Source organism: Anas acuta, chromosome 6 (assembly GCF_963932015.1).
Source record: "Anas acuta chromosome 6, bAnaAcu1.1, whole genome shotgun sequence".
In the NCBI taxonomy this organism is placed as follows: domain Eukaryota; kingdom Metazoa; phylum Chordata; class Aves; order Anseriformes; family Anatidae; genus Anas; species Anas acuta.
In genome coordinates, this window is record NC_088984.1 from 37,886,801 (window position 1) to 37,910,887 (window position 24,087).

General features: G+C 37.5%; 2 protein-coding genes across 12 annotated transcripts in view; both read right to left on the reverse strand.

Moving 5' to 3' along the window:
- Positions 1-6,977, reverse strand: part of PGAP1 (post-GPI attachment to proteins inositol deacylase 1) — a 45,822-nt gene extending 38,845 nt beyond the window's left edge. For 4 of the 5 annotated variants that reach the window (XR_011097877.1, XR_011097876.1, XR_011097878.1 and 1 more), the window contains exons 1-2: positions 6,564-6,977; positions 2,928-3,081 (exon numbers count right to left, since the gene is read on the reverse strand). Coding sequence is in view for 2 of the 5 variants with exons in the window: in XM_068686582.1 (XP_068542683.1) it covers positions 2,928-3,081; positions 6,564-6,932 (523 nt within the window). In the remaining 3 variants the exon portion in view is untranslated. Of the gene's footprint in view, positions 1-2,927; positions 3,082-4,411; positions 4,533-6,563 lie in introns of those variants that run through there. The other variant, XM_068686583.1, reaches the window with a different exon arrangement.
- A 363-nt stretch (positions 6,978-7,340) lies between these two features.
- Positions 7,341-24,087, reverse strand: part of ANKRD44 (ankyrin repeat domain 44) — a 142,644-nt gene continuing 125,897 nt past the window's right edge. For 5 of the 7 annotated variants that reach the window (XM_068686581.1, XM_068686578.1, XM_068686575.1 and 2 more), the window contains 10 exons: positions 23,547-23,625; positions 22,416-22,533; positions 21,668-21,884; positions 20,811-20,898; positions 19,566-19,649; positions 17,248-17,393; positions 16,327-16,409; positions 15,215-15,297; positions 14,091-14,182; positions 7,341-11,842 (listed from right to left, as the gene is read on the reverse strand). In XM_068686581.1, the coding sequence (XP_068542682.1) occupies positions 11,577-11,842; positions 14,091-14,182; positions 15,215-15,297; positions 16,327-16,409; positions 17,248-17,393; positions 19,566-19,649; positions 20,811-20,898; positions 21,668-21,884; positions 22,416-22,533; positions 23,547-23,625 (1,256 nt within the window). In that variant the 3' untranslated portion in view covers positions 7,341-11,576. The remainder of the gene's footprint in view (positions 11,843-14,090; positions 14,183-15,214; positions 15,298-16,326; positions 16,410-17,247; positions 17,394-19,565; positions 19,650-20,810; positions 20,899-21,667; positions 21,885-22,415; positions 22,534-23,546; positions 23,626-24,087) is intronic. The other 2 variants (XM_068686580.1, XM_068686579.1) reach the window with 1 other exon arrangement.

Below are 24,087 nucleotides of genomic sequence, written 5' to 3' on the forward strand. Positions count from 1 at the left end.
AGAACACTTTTCCACCAGAAGTCCTGAGGGAGAAAATGTCCTGTTTATGAGGCCTTGCTTCTGACCTTTGCTCATCTAACCCTGGCTGCTCTCTAATACAGCCTTCTGAGTGCAGCATTGTTGCTGAGGGGACACAGCAGGACAGGAACAGCACCAGCTGCAAACAAAGAGCATGACGGGGAAAGAAGGAAAGAAAAGAGTCCCCCAAACAAGTAGACACTTCTACAAATAAACTAATGATCTGCCCAAGAGTGGCATTTAGAAGCAGGATTCGTCTTAGAGTAGAACAGCTTCAGAGGTCTGCAGCTTGCAGAATTCTCCTCTGAAAACTCCATTGGAGAGGTGAAAAAAAAACAACTAAACTTCAGCAAAGCTTATCATGTTAGAAAATAACATTTCTGAAATATTTTATACATTCAGCCACCTAAACAAATATTATCAGAAAGATGCAAATTATAAGTAGAATTTGTAGTCAATCCTTTCACCAATTCTATCTAAAATTGATAAGTAATAAGAACACCTTCAAAATGGTTTGAAAAGACCTAAAAAGTATTTAAAAGATCAAGTATCCTGTCACAACTTTATACTTTGAAATTCATGGTAGAAGGAACACGAATATTGCAAACGATCACAAGGCAAGTAGGTAAGAGGTTCCTGATTAGAACTCAGGAACCCTCAATTCTCCCAACTCCAGGTTTGTTCCCACTGATTAAACCAGATGATCTTCTTTTGCGCAAAGTCTGAATTTTGTAAATTTTACAAATTTCACTTCAGTGCCCGTGAAAGAGAATGGATTCACATCCTTCAAAAGTGTCTGTAACAAATCAACATAAGCCCAGGAAACACAGCAGCGATGCTTGCTTTCATTTTTCAACCATGAACATATTTTAAACAAGCGTGAAAAGAACAAACAGCAGCAACAACTGTTCATCTAGGTATCAGACCTAAAATACATTATTCCACAATAAATTCTAAATGAAATGTGAATTTTCATAATAAACCGTATTAAAAATATTCTGAGCCATAGAATAAATCAGTTTTGCCTTAATCAAACAAAGATTTTGGAAAATGAATGTGACTTACTGCCAGTCTCCCTAAATCAATTTATCAAAACAAGGAATAAATATTTAAAGGCACTCATCTAAAGTAGCAGAATATTTGCAGCATGTAGTACTCCTTCTACTCAACTAGGTTTTTCTTTATATATTTCATTTTGATTCCTAACATACACTGAAAGTACCGTTCTATTTTCTGTATAATGATGCACTGCCCTGATTTTAGAGACAGCATTATGATATTGTATAAACTCACTTTAGGATAGAATAAATCTTGTGGTTAAAAATTAATGAGAACAAAATAGATGACATCTTGTTGTCTGTCGACCTTCTGTTATGTTGAAGCATCTTGTTAATTGAAACATCCTGTTATCTGTCGACCCTCAGTTAGGCTTGAGCCAACTCAGCATTTCTGCAGCTTGGAAAACAACTGATTCTTCATCCAACCTGGCATTTTTTAAGCAAAAGGTGAAAAGAACATCACGAGGAAGACCTGTGGTCTTCCTCCCAAAGACCACTGCCCATGTCCCGAAGACCCCAGCCCACAATTCTTGGAAGGCTTTGCGCAAGCACAAGGACTGATAAGCTAATTAGCATACAAAGCGAGAGTAGGCGGGGTTAGGTAAAGAATATGTATAGGCATTAATAGAATATTCATTGTTTTGCTGTATAAATATGAGATAGTTTGTCACTTTGAACATGCACTATAGGTGGAGAGATCCCCCGTGCATCCAGCGCTGCAATAAAGAATATACCGCTTAAGGAAATTTCGGCTTTGATCTGTGAATCAATTATCTCACAGAAGATTTCCAATACTTTAGAGAAGATTATGGAAATCCATACGGTACCTCCCATAATCGTTATGTTCATCATGTTCTTTGGATACTACTGTCTCTGCAAAGCTATGTGAGCTTTCTGAAAGCACGAGTTTGCCAAATATTTTACTTTTTCATAAGCTAAGCAAGTATGTTGTCTGAGAAAATAACCTTGTAAAGGTTTTCTGAAATTCGATAATTTAATCACCAAGTCTGGTGCAAATATAAGGAAAAAATACCATGGTAAAACAGCAAGTTTTAGACTGAAGTGTTTTTTCCCATACATACACACAAGTTTTGCTAATGTCTGAAGGATGTTACTAACTGTTTCAAAGTACATTTCAGAAAACAAAAATAACAGTAACAAGCCCAGCTTGGGAGGAATTCCGGATACCTGAATGAACACTTCACATGTACTTCACAGTACTTCACATGCAAATTATTAAGCTTGGTATTTACATTGAAAAATACAGAATGCTTTAAAAACTATTCCTTCTTTTCATCTGGAGCCTAGAAGTGTAACAGGGAGTAACACAGAAAACCAAGGGGGAATATGATACTAAGGAAAAACTACCACTACATAAAGAATTAGGAAATATCGAAGCTACAAGTTAAACCATAAGATGATGCTTATTTCTATGGTATGTACCTAATACAACTTCTGATAACAGATGGCAGCTGGTTTAGCTTCTTCTGATCAAAATCAGGTATTGCTTTACTTGGCACAGCTGCTCTGAACACTGTTCAAATCAAAAGCAAATACGTTTTTAATTGGAAACACATAGCAACGGTGCAGCGCTGCCACAGTACAGCATAAATCGGACTGTTTCTGCCCTTCAGAAGATAACACCTCACTCCAGAAATACATTATAGCTCAACTGCTTAACTGATTTCAAATAAAAATCAAGTCTTTTGCCTTCTTGAAAGTGACCACGGGCTGATAAGGATTAACTGCACCACTGTTGATATCATTTCAAACAGAAAAAGTCTTGCCGTTAACTAATGCATAACAGTGAGAACTCTTTGCAAAATATCTATGAATTAGGTAAATGCTTACCTTGTTTGTAACTGCCAGCATTCCCAGGAAGAAAGAGAACTGGAATTCCTGTCAATACTAGATTTTTGTTTTCTTCAGCATAATTCCCCTCCCCGTAGAGATAGAGCTCGTATGCTGGATATCGCCTGGCTGTTTTCTTCGGTAATTTTATTTTCTGTTGCAAAAGAAAACATGGCACAGAATCAAAATACTGTCCTCTAGCACCCAAGAACTCAAACGATTTTTGAAATGCAAATAGGCTACTACAAAGAAGGCAGCTCAGATCTGTTGAACAAGGTGAAGAGACTCTATCCTTACTAAAAGGCTGAACTGATGCAGTTCGGAACGTCAGGATGCTCTCATTTGAATCTATTACGCATGGAAAACAGAGCATATTGTTCTTGAACATGAAGACTACAGAGCCTAGTTTTCCAGTGCATAGAAAACTAAATAACATCTGTTTCTGAATGTGGATTTAAGCTTAAAGAAACCAAATATAACATCTATACTGTTGCAAACAAGAAAATACAGTGGCTATCCAGCCATTTAAATATTTTGGTTTCTGTTTTATGTAGTGGTTTCAAGGACGGTCTGAAGAGCACAGAAGGAAAAACTTCAATGGGTTTTGCTCTAAAAAGTTCAAGAAACATAAAATGTTGAGTACTTATTTTAAGTAGGTATTACTGCCCATGAGTGGCTGCAGCTCCTTGAAACAGTTATGAACTTGAACCAGCTTTAAACAAACTGGGAATGACTGCAATTGTGTATCTGTTAAAGTTGCACGTCCTTAAAGTAACATACTACAGAAAAAGAAAAAAAAAAAAGAAAAAAAAAAGAAAAAAAAAAAAGAAAAAAAAAAAGAAAAAAAAAAAAGAAAAAAAAAAAAGAAAGTCCCTTCTCCCAGGACATGAGATTTGAGGCCAGAAACCAGGACACCTGAGTGATACTAATTATACACTAGTTATAGCATTTGGTTACATACCATGATAATTCACAGATAAATGAAGTAATGAACAAACTGTATTAAGATGCCTTTTTTTTTTATTTTATTATGATTTTTTTTTAATCTTAAGGTAACATTTTATCTTACATCACAGCAAAGTGAAAATTAAACCCAGTTTTGCATCAGGAAACTTCTCTGAAGTCTCTCTCAGGTGCTTTGCTTAAGTAGAATTAAGTAGAAGCATCTCTATTCCAGTTGGTTCTCCCACCTCTCACTACAGTAAAGACGATTTAGCTCTAATTCCCACCACACACACACATACTCATCCCCTCCCCTTTTCATCTGTCTGTCCCTCCTTGACCACAGACTATTTCCTTTCCCTTAGTCTTCAACTTGTTTGCAACCTGTCCTTAGTGTCTTTGATATGTATATATACACATATAGAGAATAAAAGATTGGTGTATATATAACAAAGGTATATACATAACAAGTTATATATACACACAAACAGTTATAATTCCTTCACTTTGAGCAAAAACGTTAAGCTTTGTTCAGGGCTTACCATTTTCTAATCTTTCTTACAATTTCCTTTCCATCACCTCGCCTCATCAGCTGCGCTAACCTCACTGTCCCGTTCTTATTCCTTTCTATTGCTCCTTTTTCAAAGGTGTTCAAATGGCAGGGGGGACACACACGAAATCTATTTAATTACAGTCAGTTTTCATTAGTAAATTAAGCATACTGCCTGACTAATCAAATGATAAGTATTAAACTATTATTCCACAATATCATTCTGGTTCACCGTCTTTTCAAAATCTTTTACAGACAATGAAAATCAATGAGCTGCCTTTTTTTTTTTTTTGTCTGCAAAGTATGGTACTCCTATACTACAACAAAATGGTAACACAGATCTCCCAAGGGAAACAGAAGTCCCTGTTCCATGACAGAGGTTTTAAATTTTGATTTCCCAAGACCCTGGTTACATAATTGGCTGTAATGAGCTATGGCAAGTTTTTACACTGTCAACATAGGCTTCAGTTTTCACTGTGCTTCTAAGAAAATTAGGCTTGTGTGAAAAAGCCCTCATTAATAACTTCTGAATCTTGTAACAAGTTTAGCCAGAACAAGAATTGGCAATGTTCAAATCAAATACTGCAATTCTGCAACTCAAGAAAGAAAGAAAAAAAAAAAGTTAACTACAAAATAAATAAATAAATAAAATAAATCAGTTCCGATTCCTTTCTTGGTATTAGCTCAACTGTGAGCTATACCACACTGGTAGGCACACCAAAAAACAGACTCCAGGAAATCAACCTTTTTATGTTTCCCTGCTCAAAGAACTATTTGTTTCGTAAAGCAATACACAGTCTGGCAGGGAGAACAGGTTCCATTCATCTGAAATCCCTACCTTGTTGGTTCACACCAACACCAGCATTACAAATACATTAAATACGAAACAGCCAACCTCTTCAGCAAAAAAAAAGGTAGTTGGAAAGTACAATGCTTTAACAAACTCAAACATGGACATATTTTTCCCCCAAAGCACTGTTCTGCACACAGTAAAAGTGACTGTTTAGGGATTAGGAGTTTGGAGAGACACCGCAGCGAGACACAACTCGCATCCCTGCTGCGTGGAACCCCTGCCCTTAGCCCTGTCCCTGTGCCCGTCCTGAAGCAGAGCATCTCCTACAGCACCGAACTCAGAGCTGAAGCACTGGCACGGTGAGTAAACACCAAAGTTGTGCTGGCAAATGACAATGTCAAGGAACCTCCAATTACATCAAACAGGTTATGCCGGTAACGTTCAGTTGGTTGGCTTTGAACTGAAACTGAAGTAGGTTTTGACTACATGGAGAGCTTAAAATTTGCTGTGTTAGTATTTATAGTTTTTTACTCTACATTTAGAGTAAGTCTACATCTGCTCTACAGCACTGACAGAACGATCCCTGCAGCTATCCCGAGGCTCCCTTTTGCACACTGGCGCGCACGGAACTGGCTGTGTTGAGACAATCACGTGCAGTTAACGGATCCTAAAATTAACTCGCTGTTTCATTATGAATTTAGGAAACAAGTTTTTGCTGCAAGATCTTCCTTACTATGCAGGCCCAGCTTGAAACCTAGATGAGAACAGCAGATTATGATGCAGACTATTTGATTACAATTTTTCCAAAAGAGACGATGCTAAACGGCCGTTTAAGGACTGACAGAACATGCTTTGTGATGCTTTTAACATCAACGAAAATCCTGCAGTAAGAACTATGTTAAAAAAACTGCTTTTAAACAAGTGAACGCGGTCATAGCAGCGACGCTGCCTCAGTTCCCACGTTGACATCCCCACAGCGCAACGCAACATGTACCACACGCTGTCTGGAGAGCAATTCCCCCAGCAGCTGTCTCCCTCAACCCGACTCAGGATTTCCAGGGAGGTTTTTCAGCAGGTCTCGAAGAGGTTCTGTCAGCAAAACGGGGAGCTGCGGGCAGCTCTGGGCGGGCGCCCACCGGCTGGGGAAGGAGGCTCGCAGCGGGACCTCAGCCGCCGCCTCCCTGGGCAGGTCGGGCGCCTGAGGAGCCGCGGCGGCCCCGCCTCGCCCCTGGCGCCCCTCACGGCTCCCGGCGAGGCCGGCGCCCCTCCGCCCACCGGCGGCGCTGGGTGCCGCCGGGCTCCCTCCCACCTGTTGCGGCGGCCCCCTGCGGGCTGCGTCCCCCCGGCTCACCAGGTACTCGGGGTACTCGAACATGTAGGTCATGCTGCAGCGGTTCTCCTCGTAGAGGAAGAGCACGTCGCGCACCCCCAGCAGCGCCAGCGCCGCCAGCGCCCCGTAGAAGAGCGGCGCCGCCGCGGGCAGCCGCCCGCTCGCCCGCCCCATCGCGCTGAGGTGCGGAGCGGCCTCGCCCCGCGGCCGCGGGCACGGGCACGGCGGGGAGGGACCGGGCGGGGAGGGACGGGGCGGGCGCCACAACCTGGCCGCCAACGGCAGCGGGAGAGGTGCGGCCGCCATGTTGGGGAGGTCGGCGCTCGGCGCGCCGCCTGCCCGCCATGTTGGGGAGGGCAGAGACGCGCCCGCCGCCCGCCCGCCCGCCATGACGGGGAGGGCAGGGCGCGCTGAGGGGGCTCCTCGCACAGCACCTGAGGGAGGGAGAATACGCGTTCAGCACCTTCACTGCGCTCGGTACTTCAACGTTCTCCCGTCATTTAAAATAAATAAAATTTACTCGGTTTTCCAACAGTATTTGTACCATTTTTATTTGTAAAAATAACCATCTGAATGCATCTCAATAGTAGTTTAGGTTAGGGTTTTTCATTACATGAACACGGCATTCAGTAGTTGAAAAAAAGTTACTAGACTGTGCTTGAGAAGATTCAGGCTGAATTCCAAGTCATTCACCGAAGTAAGTCTTTTTCCTCATTTTATACGTGACATTTACCAAGTCTTTAAACTTCAATTTACAAAAGAAAACAACACCGACAAAACCCCACTGAAACCATCAAACAATATTTCATGATGTTTATTACAAATGGTATGCAAAATATAACACTGGCACCAGATTCGTATCACCATGGTTTGTAAAGATATATTGCACATGCTAAAGCATAAAATATAAGACAAAACCTACAAAACGTAAGATATTGGCTTTAATATGTAGATCACTGCATAAGAAACGCATAAAATTACATTTTATACACACACTCAGATTGTCACTAGTTTAAAACGCCCTTTCCTATAACACTGATCTAAGGTTTACTTTTTGTGTAATAAGAAAGCATTTTCAGCACTGCAAAAATTATACATTATTCCTATAGAAATTTAGCATATTAATTTTCATTTCAATACAGGTAGAACATATGAAAAGAAGAAACACTTTATACATTCAAAGAGTTGAAATGAAAATTTACTGGTAATATATTGCTTTTATAACACTCAAATGAAAAAAAAAAAAAAAGAGAGACAACTTTCACAAAACATTTCCATAATACACAAATATAAAAAGGCACTCTAATATTTCTTACATGACTAAGAATAAAAATCACAATTTTTTTTTTAAAGTCATCCTCAAGATACATAACCAGGTTTCTCAACAGTACAATGGATAAACAATTCATTTCATGTGTTTGTTCTAATTTAATAATCTGGCAGTTGTTTACTGCATAAAAGTACCAAACACATTATGGTGCCCTTTTAGTAGCAATGAACAGAAATCCCCTGAGCTATTTCACAGCAATTTCAGGCAGTCCGGAGGTTTTTACTCAGTATTTATGAGAATGGGACCCAATCCTGCTATGGATTCCACCTGCAACTGTGGTTAAAATACAGGATGAAAACTATCCTGCTAATAAAACTGGGCAGACTGCTGCCCCTCACAAAATACCCACTGTTTGGTGCAAATACAGAAGTAGTCCATGTACTGTAAATTGCAGGATCCAGGGTTAAGTGCAACAATTCTGTATGATTAAATCTACCCTTGTAAAAAGTCCACAAAAAGGCATGGTGATTATTTACATGAGTAAGATTATTCCCATACTTAAATACCTGTCCTAAATAACAAATTTATTTCTACAAGTGACAAATTATATTACAGGTTAATGTACTAGCATACAGGAAAAGGGATTGTGGTGAGATCTGGGGACAGGCTGATACTGAGTACTTCCACATGTCTTGCTTGTGACGGTTTTCCTAAGAACACCATACTCAAAACATGGCTTTCCCAATGCCCATAAGATGCTAACAAATCATATTTTTCTAGGATTTCTGGAATACTGCAAACTTACATCATTGCTAGTTTATAGAGAAGTTTAATCCGTAAAGTTTAAATTTGATTCCCAGAAGGAGCAAAGTTATTTGATAATCACCTACACTTCTATAACGTTGTATGCATCATAAAAGGCAGCAGTTGTACTACACAGTTACCAGAGTTACAAGGTATTGCAAATTTACAAAATATTTTCAGTAACTCTGTACGGTAGCAAGTAAAACACTGATTTGTATAAAATGGCTGCTTGAAATAATACAATATTCTCCTTGTAAAGATCACTTGCTTTCTCCTAATGAAACAACTTCATGTAGGATAGCGTAACTTTATTTCAGGGTTAGACATATTTAATCTCTAGGTGAAATAAAATTAAAATGCTGTTCCTGCTGTTAGAGCAGGTGGCAGCTATTTCTCATTTGTTTGTTTGTTTTAAATGCTGTCATTCTACACAGAAACAAACAAACAAACTAAAACTTGGGATTTCCATTTATTTCTAAACACATGACTGAAAACTAACAACTGGTCTCTCCTCTTATTTTCAGTGCTTACAATAAGGTGGTTATTGCTATTCTGCAGGTTTTACATGAAAAACTTCGAGAAAAGTCAATCATAAAAATGTTTCCTGTGCTACTTCTGAGGAGAAAACCAGGGTTTCAGGTGCTCTGTCAGTTCTGCTGCTGAAAAGATAGGATTGAGGAAAAACATACCTTTACCTTCATAGACACTATCCCTTAGGAAGTTCGTTACAAATTTTGGAAATTTGTTAATGTTCAAGGAAACAATGTGTAATTTTAGCAGGGCAAAATAAACACTGCGTGCTTTTTCCAGTTGAAGAACTGGAAATCTGCTGACGATTATTATTATTTTTAAACAATTCAGTGGAACATGGCTAAAAACTACAACTAAAATAGAAATCCTTATTTTCATTTACCCTGATGAAAGCATGCACTCAGGAAGAAGCTCTTCTCATTCTCCCAGCACGGATTTAGGCCTGCAGATATCCTGAGTGTGAATCACTGGAACTTGTAACACCTTAACTCCATGCTACATTACCTTTTCTATAACTTTACTGTAGTTGTACAGTGTTCTCTCACCTGTCTAGCAAGGTGTCGGATCCCTTTCTTACACTTTCAAATGATGATGAAAGGTGTTTTGCTCTCTGCTTTTTACCAGTATAGCCTGTGGACTTCCATCTTTACATTCCACAGATTAAGATGGGCACACTTCTGAAGTGCATCAGTCCTTCCTTTCTCCACTCAGGCCATCAGTCTTGCCTAGATTCACATTTTATTTTGCATTACACAAAATAATATGCACAACTACTAACAAGGAGAAAAAGCCATAGTTATTTTTCCTGGGTATTTGTTTCATTTCAAATAAATATAAACACATTTACATTAAAAGCATATGAACATTTTCCTTAGTCTGGAAAAAAACAAACTGTGGTCAACACATAATTAGTTACAAATGTCAACTTGAAACCTGCATCATAAAATGTAAAATTCACTCAAGACTACTCATTACCTCAAAAGTTTATAGTTTTATGATTTAGAAAACTACTTCATTATGTCACTCACATTTGAAGAAAAAAAATAAAAGTAATAAAGTCTTCCATTTAATCACTGAAGCATTTTGGTCCTCTTGGTACGGCTGGTTAGTTCATGATAGGCTTTTGTTTGTTTTGTTTTGTTTTTGCTTATAAAGTCTCATTCTTCCTTTTGTACTTCTGTTGCAGATGAGGGTCGGGGTCCGTTTGACCTAGAAACTTTGGCAGAAGGAGTAAACATATTCACAAGCTGACATTGCTTTCAAAGCTGGTGGCAATAGGCTCTTTTAGCATGCATCTCCGATCCCCTGCATGGTGCATGGTACATTTTTGTTTTCTCGTGTTTGGTATTTCAACTTTTGGTGTTATGCTTTCATTGTTTCACCTCTACTCTGTTAATCCAAACACTGGCAGAATTACGTTAAAAAACGTTATCGTTTACAGTAAAAATTGGTTATTTAAGCATAGAAAATAATTTTTTAAATCTATTTAAGTTGGCATGTCATCATAAACGTTTACATACACCTTTGTCTACACCTGATTTCTTTTTCTGATACTAGATTCATGGTTAACGGCTCAGGTGACAGAAACTTCTAATGACCCTAATTCTGTAGTGCAAATAAACTGTACACGCTTGTGCTGAATTGGGAAAAAAAAGCGGGGGGGAGGGGGGGGGGGGAGGGTGGCGGAAGGGGAAGGGAGGGGGGGCAAGTGATTTTAATTTTTCACAAGTGGTTCCACTAATGTCAGTGGGGAAACATGGTGAGACAAGTAGAATTTGGCCTTAAGAGTTTATAACTACTTTTTTCTAATTGCATGCTGCAACTAATAACTGTAAAAAGTGCTTTCTGTACGTTTAAGTGCTTAATACGTGCAGAATGTAATTTTTTTTTCCTGTAGAGAAGTAATACAGGCAATTTTAGGATTTACAACTTGACCTTTGGTTTGTGTAAAAGAAGTTATCTAATTATCAGAGCCCCTGGAATTAGTAAACAGACAAACAGAGGAAAGGAGCAATGCTTGAAATCTATGAAGGCTACATTGAAAATATGTTTGTGTACTAACGTTACAGCTAAAATATGTAAGTACTTTTTACAAACAGTTCCCTGTTTATTTGTGCTGTCAAAAAGGAAAAAGGCATTTTCTCTTTTTTACTTAAAATAAGAGGTAGAGACTTTCCACAGGGGCACTTAGGGCCTAAGGAAAACATGAGGAAGCTGAAAAGCTGCAGAACATTAATGGGAATAATATTCCAGTAAGTTCCCCTTTGTTATTTAAAGGCTTAATTCTTATCAACACTACATATCTTTCAATACCTACTTGTCAAGAGTAATAGTTAAGAATATAGCAGTGGGATCTGAGCTGTTTAAAAAGACCAAAACAACAAGCTGAAAGGAACCAATAAGGAAAGAAAAAGTTTTGAATACCAAAGTCAAAATGTTTCAGAATCAGAATCATTTTCATTGTACCCATCCTCTGTTCCTATGTTATTACTCAAGGGCTTATTACAAGAGTTAATGCTACCCATACTGGAGCCATCGCAGAGATGTGTCCTGCCCAAACTGTCTTTTTTAAAACAAGCGAAGTTGAAAGCCGTCATTGAACTGGAAGGAGAAAAAGGCATCATGGTAGCCAAAATGAGTGCCAGGCAGTCAGCCACGTCTTTGTTAGGAGCGCAAGCCAGGGCTGGCGTATGACCTGGGCACAAATGCAGACAAGGCAATGGTTAGTACTACGGGTACTGAGAATGGCACTGAGCATTCCTCATATACATCTCTAGGCGACTTCATAAGCAGGAGATGTATGTTCAGTTACAATCATGCCAGGCAACAGGAGGGGTGTTACTTATTTTAAATTAGACATGCTGGGAAAATACACACTTTATGGAGCATTTAAATCACTGTGACCACAACAAGCACTATTTTTTTTAAATCAGGCAGCAAACAGACTTCACAATATGAATAAAAGCACTTGCTAAACACAGTTCTACAGCACAAGCAATATGATGAATACAGAACATAGGGTGTACAGCAACAGGGACAGAAACTGGCTTCAGTTTCTGTACATATGAACAAGTCTCATTCTGAGAACAACGACTTTCATGAGAACATAAAAGATATTAGTTTTAACATATTTTGGAGTAGTTAGCAAAATTTCCAAGACTGATTGGTTGAGCATATACTCAACTCAGAAAGCAGTTCATTAAGGAATGAAATTGTCAGAGAAAAGAATTAGACCAGCGCATGTGGTACATGTATAGCAAGTGTGACTATGTGGATGTTCAGTTATTCAAAATTTGCATTATGTCAGAGGAATAATAACTGTATTCAGAAAGCATGGCATAGGTTTTAAATATAAAGTCATATTATAATATAGATGTCTGTAAAGCAAAGAACTGGGGAGCTATCAGAAATTTGTCTTCACTGCAGCGAGAGACAAAATGTGGCTCCTGTTCAAGGACTGCCACAAAGTAGCTTCTCATGTAAACAAATCTTTGAAATGAGTAATAAATGAATAATAACACTTGCTATCTATCAGTTTTGCAGGCTGCTGTGCAGTACTGTGAAGGTGCATTGTGCTCTGCACTTTCCAAGAACTCCTCCTTTATGCTAAGAGCATACTAATTCTTTTGCAGATGGCTAAATCTTAAATGCTGCAGCAAAAGTAATCTCAGGCTTTACTTCTATCTTACTGCCTCAAATAAGCTGAAAACACCTGCAGTATGGAGAGTTTGCAGTATGGAGATTATGCAGAGTTTGGAGGACAAATGTGAGTAGTTTTATAGCAAACTACTGATACTTAAGCACCAATTGCAGTGAATGGATCCCCTAAATAGAATTCCTTCTTCTTCTGAGTTCCAACGTAAAGTATTCTTTAGAATTGTACTTATTGTACTTAGATTTCTCTCCTTTAAACTGTGTGCACAGTTGCTCCTATAGCAATTAAACATGTACCAAATTTGAACTTAATTTTCCACTCCTGACATACATGTAAATTAGCTAGATCTGCATGTACAATTTTAACAACCAAAACAAAATAGTGGTTAGAAGCTAGTCTGGTTCATTTTTCTGTCCCTATCTCTAAATTGAGATTAGGGCCAGATGACTTCAGTGGGACTCATTCATGCAAGCTTACCTAATAGCAATTGGTTAATAACAAATACTCACCACTCAGTTCTTTGCATCCATAGATATCAAATCTCTTGTAATGATGGCTAAGTTTTATTATTGTTACTTTACAGATATGGGGAGATGGAGGTACCAAATTATTATATTAATGCCACAAAGTCAGTATTGTAAGAGAAACCAGCTTATTTCAGGAAGACATTTTTGAAAATATTAATTATAGAAGCACAGCTCCCCGTGGGCTTTATAATGTTTAGGGAAGGATTTCACTGAGATCTGAAACAAAATTATCACATTTATTAACTAATCATATATTTTATGAGGTAATATATCAGTAATTTACTTGCATCTTGGGTTAGGTCAGACAATTGGAAAGCACAAGTTTTGATCTCAGAATGAACTAGGACACAATCAAACATATGGTGATGGTTTTCTTCCTACCCATTAAAACATGCGCTGATTGAATGCATAATCCTTAATTCTTCTGCAAGGCGTCAGAATTATCCGGTGCCACTTGCATGTTTAGGAAATTCAAGTTACCACTGCACTCAAGCATTAAAAAAGACTAGCTGTTGACAGTACATGCAAAATGAACAGTAAAAGGGACCACTGTGATGTTCAGAATACATTTCTATATTAAAAAAAAAAAAAAAGAAGAAGAGCGTCCTTTTTAATATGGATACTCACACAGCTCATTGTCTGTTCTTGGAAGAATATAAGCATCAATGATGTCTACCAGCTTTTAAGTCTATTGCGTCAGTCTGTTGTAAAATTACCTTGTAGGTACTACTGAAGTTTACCAAAGTGTGTTATTTACTTACCATTTTCATCTACTGCTAGGACACATGCCCCTTTGGCTAGCAACTCTTCAACCACCATCTTCAAGCCATTACGTGCAGCAATATGGAGAGGTCTACAAAACAAAACATCAAAATTAAAGTTTAGTTTAAAATAACTCCTTCTAAAAAAAGTTAGGCAGTACTTAAAGCGTATCCAGCATCAGAATGTTTCCTTCTGAGGAACATAACAATTAAAATCTAGACATTAAATTACATTACAAGCTTTAAAATAATTCTGGTGTACCATATCTATAAAAGATGTGGAAAATAAATATATGCAATTACCTTTATACATGCAAAGATTGATTAACACTTGCCAATCTCAAGGACTTCTTTTAAAACCTGTCAGTTTTCCACTGTTTGCAGCACACAATTTTAAAGGAAAATGTATCTAAGACTGAAGAAATGTCCTTGTTCTATCCTTAATTCTGGCTACTACAGACTGTTCAAAATCATTGTATCATTTTTTTTCTCTTGAATATTCCATTGATAATTTCTGTTCCTGCAGTTTTGCCCCCTTCCTAGTACACCATCCTCCTGTTTACTAATGGAACAGGAGAAACAATTTCACATTGAAGAGGGGAAAAAGGGCTTAGGTGGAATGGATTCATCTGCAAGCTCTAGATCTACAGCCTGAACCTGTGGTTCAATTTTTTGCAGCTGGAGTAAGAATATTGATGGTTACAATCCTGTGGATAATGAGCGCTATGGAAGGGAGTTGTACATAAACTTTGAGCTCCAAAAACTTTAAAATTAAATGTAGTACCTTAATCTAAATAAATTATTTATATTTAAAGTGAAGCTTGAAAAGGTAGGAAATGCCGGTATACATTCACATGATTGAAAGACATTTTGATATAGTCTTCAAATAAATGACCTCATATTATTTTTCCAACAAACCACACATAGAATTAGAATCAAAGAAGTCAAATTAAAAGTGAAAATGCAATATAAATCTAGTGTTTTCAAGGGCAAGTGCTTAAAAAAAAAAAAATCAGAAATGTAACTTCCTTTTTCTGTGAAAAAATCCAGGATGTGAACTTGATGAGCTAAATCAGAATCTCTGGGTAAATCAACTGAATTTGAGAAGATCAGGTTATACTTACGTCTGCAATGCATTATTTTTTGCATTAATAAGGCTCTGTTCTTGTATCTTGTCAAGTATTAACAAGGCACATTTTTCATGACCCTGCAGTTGAAAACAAAAAACTGTATTAATTTGCCAAGGAATGTAAAACTGAGGCAAAAGAAATGTTACATATAACAGCAAAATGTAAAAAATCAATTTAAAATATGGAATATGCTACTCAGTTTCTAAGGAACTGTAATGAGTGAATTGTAAAAACCTTAGAACACCATTTACAAACTGTCAATACTAGGATGCTTTAGCACATTTACAAGTTCAGACATTCGCCTGTGTTTCAGCCCTCCATTCATATATGAATTCACCTTCTCAGCTTTCAGGGAAGACTGACATTTCTTTTGAGAGTGCATTCAACTGATGACTTACAAGGACTACACAATAACAGAGAATGAGAGGGCTTAATCTTAAAAATTAATACTGTATTTCCTAGGTCTTTAAATGCCTTCTGTATTATTAATAAACTACTACAAAAGCCCTTCAACATCAGTGACATGTGAAAATGAAACTTTGGAAATAATACAGATCAGAGCCTTATTTCTCATACTGTTTCAACACAGTGAGTCTACAGCCCTGTCAGGTGAACAGCTGCCTGAAGGACCTTGAGAATTCAGTGAGGCTCTTTTGTCTACAGAAACTGGAGTTTCTATCTGGAATCCTATCTGGGAACAGGAGTAAAAGAAAAGTCCCAGAAGAGGGAATCCCATGGACTTTTTTTTTTAATTTTTATTTTTCAAAAACAGGCAACAACAATTGGAATTAATGGGGAAAAAAGTTGGGAAACCCACCACCACCAATCTAATCAATACCCCTACTTTTACTGCTATAGAGTGCAAGATAAAATTTTGCATTCCTTCCACATGATTTGGAGAATAATAAATATTATTTCAGCTGTCATCCTTATTTCTCAATTTACTAAACCTTGAAATAGACATGAAAAAAAACTCGGTACACTGTTCTCACTACATGTCTGACCATCACATTTTTGTTGCAGAAATATTTGTTGGAGCTTTAACAAAAACAAACATACACGCAGACAGTGAAGATTATAGAAGCACACAGTTATCTTCAACTTACTTTACTGCTAGCCAAGTGCAAAGATGTATTCAAGTCCTTATCTTTTAATGTCAGGTCTGCCTTAGCAATGTTCACCAAGAAGTCTGAAGTTTAGTAGAAATCAATGCACAAATCCGACGAGCAGACAAATATGTAAAAACAGAGGGGAAAAAAAATCTATTTCAATATACGTGCATATATGCTAACCAATTAAGCCTTGATGCAACGTAAACTTTACAAGCATGAAGTGAAAATAATGAGAACAGACTAATCTTATATAGTTAATCAGTAGCCAAACAGAGAGCTAATACCTCATTCATTTTGCCTCAAACTGTTGAACATAGATTAATCTATGAATCAACTTCTCCATTTGCAGTTTAGCAAATTCTGCCTAAATCACCTCCTGAGAACAACTCTGATTTCTGCTCTGAGAGGACTAAGTGGATATAATGAATTCAGGGTGCGGTCTGTGCTGTCAAAACTAAAGAAAAGGGAGTTTTGTTAAGTCAATATATCTGTAATCTGTATGTCTGTATCATGTAGTCTAGCCTGGAACAAAACAACTGTGGATAGCTGCCATTTCAAGAGTAGTATTTCCTATAATGTAACAGAAAAAGAGGTTACCCTTAAAACTTCTTTACACATGCAGTTTTACTGCCCCATAAAAACAGGAAGTAATAGAGAAAATAAATACTATTCCCGTCATGCTCTTTACAATGCATTCTTTGGAGGAAATAAGACTCAAGTTTGTTATTCCAAGGAGTCACAAAGACTGCTAAGAAACAATGACTGAGAAGGAAACAAAAATTAAAGATGTAAAGGTAGCTTCTTACAGGCATGCACAAAATTTATTTGTCTTCCTTTGTTTTCCCAGGAAAACATGATCACTTATTTGGGATCAGCAACTGCAGTTGCACTCAAAAGTGGCAAGGATTTACTCACCTACAGCACCTACGTGACCGTTTTGAGCTGCCATCATGAGAGGTGTTTTCCCTGCATGATCCGCAGCATTCACTTGGGCACTGTGACTCAGGAGGAGCTGGAGGCATTCCACATGATCCGCAAAGGCTGCTGCGTGAAGGGGCGTTCTGTGGGGAAAATTAACACGACCACAGCAGTTGCTGAATAATTACAATATTCCTATTTACTTGCTTTCTCAAGAACCTGAAAGCACAAGATGGTTTGTATGTTTTTTCCATGAAAGTTAAAAGTTATCACAAGAGGAAAGCCATAGTAGCAACATCCAAAATTAAACAAACAATATTTACAGTCTCTGTCCTGGTGCAACATAAACTTTAAAAAAAGAGCATCTGAGGGTGGATATGGTGTTGTGTAGAATCTTGTACTAGCAGCATATTTATTTTAATGGAATGTACTCTGTAAAATGCAAAGCAGTACAATCCTTGTTCATGTGATTTTTATTTTTCTTAAACAAACTTGAAATGGGAAAACTATGAGAAAAGAACAGATTCATTACTTAAATAAACTGAAGTATTTCAAGCAATACTCAAAGATACTACATCAACTGGCTATGACAACAGCATTACTATGAAAAGGCAGAAAGAATTCTGTTCACTTTGAAAATTATCAGTTTCCACAAGACTGAAAGACACTAGAAGTTGTCCTGTCTCCCTGTGGCCTTTTGGGTCTGAAGTACAACTAACTGAGATGAAGGACAGTTGGTATGTAACCCACGTTGTATGTAATTGTGTTACTTCAGTTTTTGCTTATTAGTAAGGATGAGGTGCTCTCACCCTTACAGGAGTAAGTAGTCACAATTACTGAAGGTTTTGTATTTGTTTTAATTAAGAGAAACAATGAGTATTATATTTTTAGAATTTTAGCAATCTTAAGTACGTGTATACATGCAGTGAGATTATCAATGTGACTGATTTTGACATTGAGTGCACCCTCAGTAAGTTTGCAGATGACACCAAGCTAGGTGCGTGTGTCGATCTGCTCGAGGGTAGGAAGGCTCTGCAGGAGGATCTGGATAGGCTGCACCGATGGGCTGAGGTCAACTGTATGAAGTTCAACAAGGCCAAGTGCTGGGTCCTGCACCTGGGGCGCAATAACCCCAAGCAGAGCTACAGGCTGGGAGATGAGTGGTTGGAAAGCTGCCAGGCGGAGAAGGACCTGGGAGTGATGGTTGATAGTTGGCTGAATATGAGCCAGCAGTGTGCTCAGGTGGCCAAGAAGGCCAACAGCATCCTGGCTTGTACCAGAAACAGTGTGGCCAGCAGGGCTAGGGAGGTGATCGTCCCCCTGTACTCGGCTCTGGTGAGGCCGCACCTCGAGTACTGTGTTCAGTTTTGGGCCCCTCGCTACAAGAAGGACATCGAGGTGCTTGAGCGGGTCCAAAGAAGGGCGACGAAGCTGGTGAGGGGCCTGGAGAGCAAGTCCTATGAGGAGCGGCTGAAGGAGCTGGGCTTGTTCAGCCTGGAGAAGAGGAGGCTCAGGGGTGACCTTATTGCTCTGTATAAGTACATTAAAGGAGGCTGTAGCGAGGTGGGGGTTGGCCTGTTCTCCCATGTGCCTGGTGACAGGACGAGGGGGAATGGGCTAAAGTTACGCCAGGGGAGTTTTAGGTTAGATGTTAGGAAGAATTTCTTTACTGAAAGGGTTGTTAGGCACTGGAACGGGCTGCCCAGGGAGGTGGTGGAGTCACCATCCCTGGAAGTCTTCAAAAGACGTTTAGATGTAGAGCTTAGGGATATGGTTTAGTGGGGACTGTTAGTGTTAGGTCAGAGGTTGGACTCGATGATCTTGAGGTCTCTTCCAACCTAGAAATTCTGTGATTCTGTGATTCTGTGAAGATTTGACTGAATCTCTTGCTGTACCAGTATGAATTACTTTGCTGTACAGAAGTTTTCGATCATTTGCTCTGAGAATGCTAACATAACTTTTAATGAAATACTTTCCTATTTGTACACAGTATCACACCATTTAGCAAATAAATGTGTTTATATGTTTAACAGAAAGAAAACAGATTCAGAGAAACAGCCTGGATCAGTACGTTTTTTAAACAAACAAAACACTACTTTTTTTTTGACAGCCAAATTGAATACTTTATAGTATTCTTACTTCAAAGTCAGCCACCACTTAAGTTTGTTGCAGTGTAAGCTGCTATCTGACAGAGTCAGCATGACAAGTTTTGGCTCAGCTACACATGATAAAGATTAGTTACAGAGGTTCAGACAGAATTATGAAAAATATGAGATGGATTGACAATGATGAAAGGCACTTTAAGAAGCTATTACCTTCCTTTGTCATCTTTGCAATTGACAATGTTGGCATCGATGGCTCCAATAAGCAGTGATGCACAGTTTTCATGATCATTGATTCTGCCAAAAGACAAGACATTTTTTAAAAAGGTAAAAAGATTGCATCTGCTACTATGTATTTCAGCACCTAAAGTACAGCTGATCCTGCAGTTCACTACGCACAAGGTTAACTGAAAGTACAATACCAACCTAGGATTAAAACTTTAATACCTTAAAATCCTTTAATCTAAGTGTCAAACACTGGAAAGTACGCAGTCATATGCACTTACAAAGAGAAAGCTAATGTTTAAGGTATCAAAATGTTTAAGGTATCAAAACTCAGATCTTCCAGCTCACACTTCTAATACTGTTCCTTCATGGAGGTACTCTTCCTGGTAATTTGTCTTATGCCATTATGAACAGTGTTTAGTAACAGTATTAGCCATATATTATATCTCTAATATAGCTAGAAGACCATGTTGTCTTAGCAACAGTTCTTTTATTTTAAAGTTGCACGCATTTTTAACATTTTTATGTTAACATTTTTAACATATAAGCAGAGTAAAAAAAAGTCTTTATAAATATTCTTATTTCTCTAATATATTGTTTTTGATAATTACAGGGTTTGATATATAATAAATTACTTCTCTACTTTCCAATGAAGTCAAGTGTAGAAAGAAAGCCTACAGAATAGTAACTACTATCATTAATTCTGGAATACATCAATTCTTCCAATAGAAGACAGAATTCATAATTCTGCCATTCTGATTGTTGGCAAGAATTAGAAAGGTTTGCATTTGTTTTTACAGTGCTTAATTCCTTACTCTTCGGATGGTTTATATGTTCTGATAAGCATATTAGGTCGTACATATCAAAGTAATCTTGCATTTTTTGTAAAAATTTGCAAAATTGCAAATTACATTTGCAATTATGTAATGAAAAGTTATGACTTTTGCCATATTAAAATCCTTCTTGTATGAAAATGCACTGCTTTATTTGAATAAAGAATGTGTCTAAGATACGTGCATGGAAGAAGATTAGAAACTCATAATAGCCACCAACTTTTTGTTGTTCATAAGGAATAAGAGAACTTAAGATAAGCACAGTTCTATGACCAGCTTTAAAATTATTTGCTTGTGCAAATAATATCAAATAAAAATTGTTTTCTTCTCATGCTGCTACTTTTTCCAGATATGTCCTAAAGCAACATATCTGCATTTGTTACCGGACATTTCTACTTACACGGCACAGTGCAACGGAGAGAAGCTATTACCATGGAATTTGCGGAAAAGTTTTTGTTCCAATAGTACCTCTATGCAGTTTTCATGACCTATAAGAAATCAGACAGTTTGCAGTGTTACACAAAGCAAGTAATTCACTTACTGAATACTAGGTTTATAAAGATTATAATTTAACACTTTAGATTTAAGATTGAACACATTGTGTACAGAAACTTTTATGTGATAAAATAATAAACAAAAATTGTTTTACTTTATACACACACACACACACACATATATATATATATCAGCAACATAGTAGATCCAGGCTGATATTAACCCTTCTCAAAATAAAAGGAAAGGAAAAATAGTCTCCTTTTTAAGTGATATTACATACATGGCCTCACACATCTCCAAAGATGATCTTGAACAACGGTACTAGGAGGTTTTATCCTTTTATTAAGCAAGAAACAATCGGTTCAGGCCATCCATCTAATCATGTCACTTGCTTTAATAAATAAGAAGGTGACACCTCAGAGAAGCATTTCTGGCCCCATATTAATCAATGCAAATTTCATCATTTACTTCAGGAAATCCAGAATTTCACCCTGGCCTTCTGTGATGGGAGCAAATGAATGCAATGACTGAGATATTTCTCTATAAGTTGCAAAGCCATTGAGAGCTATTGCTGGAATTTCTCTGGATTTTGAACTGAAGTGTAAACACAGAAAATGCAAACTACAGATAGTAAGCAAGAGGGGAAATAATTTGACTCTTTAAATAATTTTAAGTTTCTCAAAGGGTTAAACTTTGTCACCATGCTTTCCTAAAACTGAGGCCGCATTTGAATTTGGTAAAAATCCACAGGGACAAACTTACCATTGTAACAAGCCCAGTGCAGCGGTGTATAACCTTGATTATCTTTTAAACTGCAGTCTTCTTCTGAAAGTGCTACCTGCAGTAATTCACTCAGCCAAGTGGCATGACCCCGAGCTGCTGCAAAATGCAGAGGTGTTCTGCCTCTGGCATCTTTACATAAAATAGATACGTCTTTCTCTAACAGCATCTGAACACACTCTTCATGCCCAGTCATAATCTGATAACAAAGAAATGAGTAAAGAGGTTGATATAAACATAGACTCATGCCCAGGAAACATGTGCTATGATTGATGCCTGTGAACATGAAACAGCCTGAATGGGATTCAGATGACAGAGATGAAAGCTCCTTCGATCCCATGGGTCGAAGCCCAATACTTACATACTCAATACTCATGAGCCCAATACTTAAGGCTTACAACATCCTCCCCAAGAAAAAGGATAGCAACTGCTGGGCAGTTCTTTTAAATAAATTATTTTCAAAATTCATAAAGTACTTATAACAATAATGATTGCTATAGTAGAGTGTCTAGAGCCAAGAGAAAAATCTATCTAATCAATAATTTGTCTAATTAAATTGAATGTGAGATAAAGTCAAAAGCGGAGCAGATTTGTCCTGATTTTTACCTCATTGACTGTTTTTAGTCATGTTTTCACTCACCAACTATATCCCCTACATATTCAATATCCCTGTATTTATAAATGAATTGTATTCACAGTAAAACAAATAATTAGAATAAAACTAAGTCACCCCTCGATGTAAAGCTGTGCATCCCACGAGATCAGCTGCATCTACAGATGCTTCTTTTTCAAGTAATAAGGAAACAGCATCAATGTGCCCATATGCCACTGCAAGCATTAGGGGGGTTCTAGAAGAAAAACAAACAAAACAGTCACAGCTATAAAATGACATGCTACTTGGCACTGCTAACTTACTGGACTAGGGAAGTCAGGAAGCCCTGCATTTCTCTCCATTCCTACTCAGAAATTTATTCCTTTCACTCTACTCTTCTATATAATATCCAGGTGAAAATATTTTGTATGAAATTATTCTTAAAATATTATCAGCCAACTAGTATGATTCATTTGCAAGCAGTTTACAAAGCATCATTCGGGACAATCTGTTCTCTTAACAACCTACAATTATTGTCACCTCCAGCAACACGTGAACTTTAGAGTACCCAACTGTTGTGAATGAATGCCCAATAGTTACCAAGATGACAACAACTCAAAGCATTTGTTTTGAAAATGCTGCACAATTGTTTAAAGTGGAGTCATGAACATGAGGAAACTCTATTAAAGCCAACATTTAGACTAACATATATTTTTTTTTTTCCTGAAAGCAGTCTATTCTTCTATTCTTAGATAAGACTAATACCACTCAAAGTTGTATGTATAGCCAGATATCTTCCAGGTACCCCAAATATTTTTTTTAAGCATTCATGCTTTCAGCTTCTAAAGCATACTTTATACTGCCTCTATAGCTACCATTTAATAAGACATAAAACTTCTGTAGGAACATCTCAGATTTAGGGCTCACCTCAAATTATCAGTCTCACTTTGCCAGCTTAGTATACCAAGTAAGCCCTGAAATATCAGCATTTTAGAAAGTAAAAGTCTATAGAAACATCTCAGAAGCTCGTTAGTTTATGTTGAATCTGGCTTTAAGCATCTATGAAGAATTGTTTGAAGTATGAAGCAGGGGCTAAGATTAATGAATAATCTTTTCCACATGGCTTAGAATGTATACTTTATAGTTTCTGCCAAATTCTAAAAGTAGTACAGGAAGTACAGTATTGCTAATAAATGCTTTTTCTGTATGAAATCTGAGATGTTATTTGAATCACAGAACTGAAAGAAAACCATCACAAAGAAAACTTACTGTCCTTTGGCGTCTGTCACATCAGGGTTGTCTGCAACTTCTAGCAACAACCGTAAACAGGGTGTATGACCATTAATAACTATGAAGAAAAAAAAAGTGTGTTAAGTTAAAATAGGCTTAATTTCAGATACTTTTCCATTATAATATTCATGGATAAGAAATTTCTTGATAAACAATTAAAATACTTCGCAGTATAATAAATTCATATTCCTAAAATTTTCAATTTGCTTCTGACAATGAAATATGAGCTCTTTTTTCCCTGACTTCAGTAAAACAAGGATTATTTTTCTTTCATTCAAAAATCCCAAATGGGTAAAACAGAAATTGTGATTTTCACTACTGAAAAGATCTTTGCTAAACGGGTCAGCATTTCAAAATCCCTCAGAGCAAGCAGGCAGACAAGGTTTTCTATGATCACTGTTGGAATGCATTAAGCAGTACAGCAGCAAAGCTCGTTAATATTACATGGGCTGTACAAGCAAATTCTTCAGTGCTGTTATGAAAAAAGAAACATCTGCAAAGAAAGACCAATATTACTCAT